At 42.7% G+C, this 8,886-nt stretch overlaps 1 protein-coding gene across 1 annotated transcript; it reads right to left on the reverse strand.

Annotated features, from left to right (window-relative positions):
* Positions 1 to 2,278: 2,278 nt before the first annotated feature.
* Positions 2,279 to 7,818, reverse strand: LOC110839170 (Helix loop helix protein 4C). Its single transcript, XM_087353559.1, has 3 exons — positions 7,797 to 7,818; positions 4,183 to 4,303; positions 2,279 to 2,992 (listed from the first exon to the last, which is right to left on the reverse strand). Exons 2-3 carry the CDS (start codon positions 4,284 to 4,286, stop codon positions 2,752 to 2,754), a joined length of 345 nt encoding a protein of 114 aa, XP_087209685.1. The 5' UTR covers positions 4,287 to 4,303; positions 7,797 to 7,818; the 3' UTR covers positions 2,279 to 2,751.
* Between the last annotated feature and the right edge of the window lie 1,068 nt (positions 7,819 to 8,886).

An 8,886-nucleotide genomic window follows, 5' to 3' on the forward strand; every position in this document is an offset into this window, starting at 1 on the left:
TCTTGTGTCTAACAATTTCTTAATTACGGCTTATGAAACTTTTGTTTTATGAAATTTGATCACATCGCGAGGAAAATATTTTAACCAAAGAGGGAGGTTCGATGAAACCGCATGAAGGGGAGGTCCATTTCTTGCACCGTTCACTGACTAAGGAAAATGTTTTGCACTGAATTTACGATGTTCATGAGGGAGAGGGGAAATTCATACAAATTTCAGTCAAGACCTAAAGAGAAGGGATTACTTAGAGGCCTGGATGTTGATGGAAGGATAATATTAAAATGTATGGTACAGGAATTGGTTATGAATATGTGATCTGGGTCGGCCTCAGCGTTAAGTTTTGCAGTGCAAACTTATGGGGTGGGAGCGGTCGTATAGCTCCAGGATGGAGGTGACCGGTTGACTTCCCGCTCCACAGTTAAGGACCTCTTACCCACTGGACAGGAAGCTACGTGGGTCCCAAAGGGGAGGAATTTCATGACCAGCTCAGAAACTGTCAGCTTCTCGATCAAACCTCGTACACTTGGTGTTTTAAGACAGGCGTTTTTGGTGTAAGGCAAATTAAAACTTCGAACTTTGACTGCTTATTGGATCGTGCCCGACAGACCGATATTCAGGGAGTGTGGCGCGTCTTCACTTAACGGGCAAATTAAATTGCATGGCGCACAGTGCAGCTGGGTCCCTTTCGGTCCTCCGCAGGGACCCGATCGATCGAGCGCTGTGCCAAAGTGTTGATTGCAAGATGCAATATGGACGCCCCGAAAACGGCAATTAGGCTGTGGAAATTGTTAACCAATGAACCTTCGTGGTCTTCTCCCGCGAAGTGAGACTGAGTCAACGAAGGGTAAAGCTCTTAAAATAGCAATATTTTTGGTTGTATGTACCGTTTATAAATTCGTTCTTATCGTGAGATAAAAAGGGATTTGCAAAATGTTTAAATTGACACCTGCTACGTATTATAATACACATTTTATACTGTACGTTGGTTTAGAGAGATTTGTTCTGAATAACTCTGTCTTGGGAAGGTTAATCGGGGTCAGAAATTGCTTCGTATTTTAAGGGGATTCTATACGTTGATCTGAAAAGTAATAGTCTACCTCGCTACTATTTTTTCTTAAAACATTTACAGAAAGTTTTGCTCGAATTTAGAGTAATCTTTTTTTTTTCTGTTTTAAATTCCTCACTGGCGTTTTCGATTTGTTTCTTATTTAAATTACGAAGTGGGACAATTAAAATACAGCGACGCGTCCCGTCTTCAAGTGAAGTGTACTATGAAGAGGGAGGCGGTACGTTCCTCAGAAACGTTTATAATTACCTGCGAGACCAAAATCGAAAGTTAAGTTGTCCATGAATATCAGTAAACAAATCAAATATTATCATTAAAGATAATGGACTACCATTCGCGTTACGAAATATGATAGTTCAGGAGAATAAATTAATCAAAAATTGACCTCGGAGCACATGAGATTTTTTATTTGTGCAATGAAACTGCTGGCAAGAATTCTGCCCTCACTCCCTTGAACCAATGAAATCGGGCGAAGACAATTACTGAACAGAATTGGGATCAATGTAGGAAAGGCGATCAGCTGTGACGAGGGGGTGGAAGAATGGCATGGAACCGTGAAATAATGTCCAAATAGAAGAGGTCACGGGTAGAGGACATGTTACAAATTCCAGATCTCTTGGGATGTCAGTACAATCTCCAGTAAGTGGCACGTGGAGGGCGTCCAACGTCAGAAAAGGCAAAATTGTTACGTCTCTTTGTGATTTTTGTTGCTGTGATGCATTTTGAGACGGTAATTAACATAGCTAAATCGTAGAGTAAGAAAACTGGAGTTCATTTAATGTTATTTTCCGATAAACATCCACTTCTCCCACGTGATGCCTTCCCTTAAACTTTCCAGACCAAAATTGTGCTTGCAATTCTCGTTTCTCATGCGTGTTACGTACAGTCCCCTTGGTAATGATATCAATATTTTGAGAGTAGTAATTAAATTTGATCTGAGAGATACAGAGAGTGATGTTGCGGATTTATCTGGCACAGGATACGATCCAGTGACGAGCTGTTGTGAGTATAAAGATTACCTACTGATTCAGTAAAGGGCGACTGGTTATTTGACTAGCTTAGACACTATTATCTCCTCTAGAGTGGCTGTGCTCATGGAGGGTTAATCTTCCGGGATTCGAGTTTTTGTTACGTTAACACAAAAACTACCATTCTCACATCATATAAGCCTACTTAATATGTAAAAACACAAATTTAATAACACTCACACTCAACAATACAATCAGATATGTACACGTTTCACAAAACAATATATAAATGTCGTATTGTATCGTAAAAAAATTAGTTTTTAACAATATATAAATAATACTAAAAATTTACGTTACGTAAACATTGCACTTATTGTAAAATAATGTAAAACGTTATGAAAGTAAACTGCGGTCAAAGGATATGTACACAATATAAAAACAATTAATTACTTCGGGGTGGAGGGAGGAATCTAACTGGAATCAACGAACTATAATAAATAATATGACAAGAATAATAAATTAAAAGTATTGCACAATATATTAATTAGCATTAGGCCCTACATTATGTGAGGAATTTGAATGGAAAGACCTCGCAACGTCGCAACCTTAGAGATCTCTCGTTCGCCGCCTTGTACCAATTAATCTGTAACTACGTGTGTCGGTTGCCAAGATCAAATACTGTAGCCGAGAAATGAGGAGTGCAGGCAATCCTGGTTTTGTTCAGACGTCGAGAACGTGATTTAAGTAGGCGATGTAGCATATGGCCAGTTTGAGAATCTCTATCTTGGATAACTTTTTGTCGGGGGGCAAAGTGGGTAGCAGTTTCCGCAGTTCGGAGAACGCCACGTTGAACGCCTCCACCCTGATCCGTTCCCTCGTGGCGTGAGCCGTTCGGTACTTCTGCGTCGCCCTCCGACGCCGGCGTCTCTCCTCGCGGGTCAACGCTCCCATCTCCTTCTCCCTGCGGCAAAAATTACAACTACAGATTTCCAGCGGATCTTCAGCTACTTATGAAATTATTTGCATTTTATATAACCCTGTGGTTCATCATCGTGTTCACAAAAGCTCGTAACCAGACCCCCTTCCCGAGTCGGATAAATCCAATCAAGATACTGAAACATCGTTTATTTAATATTCATTTTAATATTATCCTCCCATGTGTGCTTAGTTCTCTCAAGCGGTCTCTTCCTTTCAAGGTTTACGACCGACGTTTTGTAGAAATAAAATAAGAAAAATACGACGTCGAGCGTTTGTGCATGAAGTGACGCCGGGTGGCAAGTATAGGGCCCATGTTCACGCAATTTTGTTGATCGTGAGGGTGGCCCCTGTAAAGTCAATACGAGGTTCGGGTTGACATGCAACAAGTACTGACATTTATGTCCCACCTGCATAAACCGCTTGAAGTACAGTCGTGTTCTGAAAGAGGGAACACGCCGGATAGCACAACTAGCTGCAGTAAACCCGTACAGCACTGTACCTCAAATTATACGTTTCCATGGAAATATTTAAATCGGTGTAGGCCTTACAAGTAGGCGCCTCTTCGTAGGCCTACAGACCCGTGTTCTGGTTTTTTAAGTGAGTTCGAAATTAAAGTCACAAAAATGCTCGCATTAGTTTCGCCAAGTTTTGTACGTCTGTCCACATTTAGCAACTCGAGATAGACTGAACGGATTTTCGTTAAATTTAACATTTAACTAAAATTTGTCCGCATTTCCTACCTTCTGTTAAAATCGGACAATTAAATGAAAACCTACACGCATTTCTGCTGGGTGGGGAATCCCCAGTCTGGGTATTTTATTTTATTTATTTAGTGTTCTGTCTGACGACAGGTCCATATGAACAGGATCCTTCCATCCTTTTCTCGGACTGGGACCTGTTCATATACGTTCTTGGCAGATGATCCAGAAGTGGTTTGCCATTGCCTTCTTCTGTGTGTGAATGGAGTAATTGTTGGGATGCCACGGAGAAGCCGGGGAATCCCCCGGAGGAAAACTCCGTGTTGCCTAGACCACGGCCTTGCCCAACACAAGTTATAAATTCGGGCACCGCCGGGAATCGAACCCGAGACCCCAGGATTACAAGGCCAGCGTCCAGTCTGGGTACAGAACACTAATTCTTATGGCGAGTTGAGTCAAGGTCATTGTTTGTTACCTTCGTCTCTGATGCAGCGATGTGCAGTTGTTTATATTGTTGTGGTGATTCTCTCTGTTGTAATTCTCAGTGCTGGATGTAGGTGTCAGCAGCTCACAGTTCATCCCTTCTCGGCTCCAGGCTAGCAAACAGAAACAGATTTATTATTGAATTACCCAAACGATAGAAGTTTCTACAACTCCCTCCCACCAGAGACGTAGGCGGCAGAATGTCTTATTACCGGAAGGTTGAAGTGTGTATAGAATTGTTATACATCTCAGTCCATAACATATAGGAAGTTTTGTTGGTAGAAATCTGGTATTTTCCTTCATAAGTTTCCAGACCTGACCTAACTCTTTGAAAGGGAAATGCGTTTTTGAATGTTCCAGAAAGGTATCGTAATCGATGATATGATGAACTATGAGCAGGTCGAAACGTGTATGGTGATCTGCGTTGTGATATCTTGTAATCTTGCAGGTGTAGGCTGCACGTTCCTCCGAGACGTTGGTAACCACGTGCAAGGCTAAACGGTGGCACATTCCATAACACCACAATCCACATTCAAATTCCCGTTATCAACATTTGTGGATGAATGCATGTCATTTCTACTTGGTAAATGGAATATCCCGATTTTTAATCTTACCTCGTTGATCGGCTGTTCAGTTTATCGTGGTCTTTCTCAGTCTGTCCAGCCTACACACTAGAGGGACCAAACTATTTTACGGTAATTTATAAAAAAAAACGTAGAGAGTAGGTCCAAGTAGATCCAACTGATGAATATGAAATGCGCGGAAAACGTAAGAGAATATAAATGCACACAAAATTTTGCCCGGAAGACCAGAAAGGAAGAAATCACTTGCGAGACCTAGACATAGATGGGAAGATGGATCGGGAGATCGTGTACTGGGTTAATGTACGCACCTCAGTATAAGGGTTCAGGGGTGGGGTGTTGTGAAAGCGGTAATGAACATTCAGGTTACATAACATGGACGATATTTTTGTGTCTAACTGAGCGACAGTTATCTTCTTAATAAGGACTCTGTTCCATGGAATAAATTATATAGACTAATAGGCTCTTTTCAGAAGCCACGTGTGTCAAAAATAATTTGGCACCTACGGCGACCAGAAGTCGATTTTTCTGTCGACACTTACAGCAAATATGAGGGTTACGCGCAATGTACTTTGCTCCCTTCTATTTACGTAGAATCTTGTTACGTCTACGGAGTACAGATGGATAAAGCGCTTAGATAAACAATTTATCATGGTAAAGTGGGAGACATGTTAGGCAAACAAGCGACCTTCCTTGTGTTTGTGCGGACTTAGCAGAGATCCTGGGGCTGTTAGGATTACTGTGGTCATATTTGTATTAATATCCCCCGCATTCTGCAGCCTGCTACGAGGGTCACGGGCGTGGAGGATCTGAGGAAAGTCGTGGCGGCACAGCTGCGGGTAATCCCTCAGAGCGGGCGGGACTTCCCCTGGGAGCCATTCTGTCTCGTGCATCAAAGCGACGCGTCTCTCAGCACAGATGAGGTGGCCATTCGTATCGAACGAGTTCCGACACACCCCGGTATCAGGCTCCAGCACCGACAGATTCGTGGGCGAGGTACCCAAATACGAACACCATAAACACCCGAAATATAACTCCGCTCCTCGCACTGCAACACGGAAATAAACGCGGTAGGTCCATGGCGTGCGTCTGCACATGCGTGATTAGGCCTGCTGCGAAATTTATGAATCGAAAAAATCCAAAAAGTTTTAAAAAATCTTTTATTAATGTCGTATTTTTAATCCAGACACGCCCAGATTGACGATGGTTGTCTTATGGATTGTAGCGCCGTGTAAGTTTACCAACGTTTCAGAGGTCCATACTGCCTCCATCATCAGCAAGGACCTCTGAAACTTTTATAAGACTACCCGGAAGTCAGCCATCCTCGGACTCACGCCGTAAGGAGTTCATTTCCGTTTCCTCAACGAAACAAATGTGAAAAGGAGCTGTTGAGAGTAAAGATCAACTATGCTGAGATTTTACTGTAGGTATCCTCGGGGGGCCGTGATTCATTTAATATTTAATGGCGAAAGGACTAATTCTGCGGTGTTGACATGTGTAGATTTACAGATGCAGTAAAAGCTACGCGCTGTGAATACTCAAGGTTCGAGGAATTATTCAGTCCGGCGAGACCAATACCATGAATGTTTGATGGCGACTTCCGAACGATTGGAATCCACCGCCTTCTGATCGCTTCGTGTAGTGTTTCACATATCGTACAGTTTGGTGGGATTCCATCTCGATTTGTTTTAACCCTGTTGTAAAACTGTTATTAATCGTGTTTAAAAAAATTAGCCATCAACTACTAATAATTTCATAATCGTATAACTTAGTTATAATACTATCATCTGTTGGAACCGATGTTATTTCTTGAATTTTTAAATTTACTAAGAACAATGTCGAATATGTTTCTGTAAGCGTCTCCTAAACGTAAACTAACTAACTAACTAGATGGCTTACCGAACCCGAAGGTTCATCACCGAATTAACCAAAGCCCTCCACCGGACCCTGTCCTGGGCCAACAAAATCCAGTCTCCTTTGACTCCTATCTCCCATAGATCCCGTCTGAGATTATCCTCCCATCTACGTCTAGGTCTCCCCAGAGGTCTCTTCCCCTCAGGCTTTCCAAATAGTGGACCCAACCAACTAGATGGCTTACCGAACCCGAAGGTTCATCACCGAATTAACCAAAGCCCTCCACCGGACCCTGTCCTGGGCCAACAAAATCCAGTCTCCTTCAACTCCTATCTCCCATAGATTCCGCCTAAGATTATCCTCCCATCTACGTCTAGGTCTCCCCAGAGGTCTCTTCCCCTCAGGCTTTCCAAATAGTGGACCCAACCAACCAGATGGCTTACCGAACCCGAAGGTTCATCACCGAATTAACCAAAGCCCTCCACCGGACCCTGTCCTGGGCCAACAAAATCCAGTCTCCTTCAACTCCTATCTCCCATAGATTCCGCCTAAGATTATCCTCCCATCTACGTCTAGGTCTCCCCAGAGGTCTCTTCCCCTCAGGCTTTCCAAATAGTGGACCCAACCAACCAGATGGCTTACCGAACCCGAAGGTTCATCACCGAATTAACCAAAGCCCTCCACCGGACCCTGTCCTGGGCCAACAAAATCCAGTTTCCTTCAACTCCTATCTCCTAAACGTAGACCGATTCAAAATTTCGAGGAAAATCTGGTTTCCTTGTGAAGCTTTAAAGGATTCCAATTAAAAAGTACGATAGACGTTTAAGATATACGTTACGATCAGTAAGAAATTCCCCCGGTAAAGTACGAGTGCTTGAATCTGAGAATTAAGCACTGAATAGTTTTGTGTAGGCTGTAACTTTCCTATAACAGGCCCCAGAATAAACGGAACGCGAGATAGGTGGGTGAGAATAACTGTAGTAACGATGATAATGATGATATTTTACTAAGAAATAGGTTTATAGGCTAGGCAGGTGGTCATGGGACCGTTTCTAACCTCTCTAATCCGTGCTCGACCCTAATAATGTGCTTGAAAGGTAGTCGCGAACCACCGGAGGAAATTCAGACCGCAGGTTGTGAACTTACCTGGCAAAAGATGCACAGTACGTACCTCTCGTCCGGTCGGGGCGGCTGCCGTCTGCACAGTGCAGATCAGATGAACAGCATCCACTGGCTCCAGCAGGACACGCCCCCCAGCCAATAGGCAACAGGACCCGCCCCCCACCCTGACAAATCAATTCTGGCCCCTAACGAACAGGCTAATGAGAGGCTGCCAGTTGCATTGAACACGCGCGAGATGAGATAAATCGTGTAATTCTTCTGGTACTTTGAGAGAGACAACCCAGTCTGTTTATTTATTTGTTGTTTAAAGACGCTCTATTAGTAACTCAGACTATATGGCGTCGAGAAACTGATGGTGTGACGGTGTCAATGAATTATTGTGGGTCCCATCACGTGCCCATCTGCGGTTTTCGACACTCAGGAAGCCCTGGTATTCGCGGTTTACCATTTGTGTCCAGTCTTGTAGACCGTTGTATCTGGTTTTGCGTGCCCAAGGAAAAAGTTAATGGCTTTCGCGCGAAGAGATTTACATTTAGATATGGGATGAAGGCTGTAACATCATCCGAATTATCTTTGCGGTGTTTATTTTTGTGACAATTATTTTCGAAGAGGACGTGAATAATCCCTGAATTCAACGAAAACATTGTAACATTTTAAAAATGTCTGTCTGTCTTGAGCTCCTCTAGAATTTCTGGGCTTGAGGAAAATAGAAGGCGAGGAACAGCATCTCGTTCACGTGGTGGACATAGTTTTCACAAACGAGGATCAGGCGACTGAGTCAGTAGAGCACAGTAGACCAACAGGTCGATTTGTTATGCAGGAGATGAAGGCAGCGCGTTCAAAATTGGAATACAAATTTAATTTGGTGCTGCTGCTATTTTTTTTTTCGAAAAAAGTTTCGTGTTTTCAGAAATACTATATGCACTGTTTGAAGGGATGATATTAAGTTAGGTCATTCAGAATTGGATTTCTAAATTCACATTTGTGGGGAGAGTCTTTACACGACGCTCAAATTACATTTTCATAAAAAACTTGAAAAGATACAAACATATTTACACAACATAAAATGTTCGATTTTCGAACATTTCGATAGAGAACATCATTTAATATATTTTAAATATTTAAATGTTAATTATAGT

This window comes from Zootermopsis nevadensis, unplaced genomic scaffold (genome assembly GCF_977971745.1).
Source record: "Zootermopsis nevadensis isolate Lab colony 2312 unplaced genomic scaffold, Znev_1.0 Znev_ptg000022l, whole genome shotgun sequence".
In the NCBI taxonomy this organism is placed as follows: Eukaryota; Metazoa; Arthropoda; class Insecta; order Blattodea; family Termopsidae; genus Zootermopsis; species Zootermopsis nevadensis.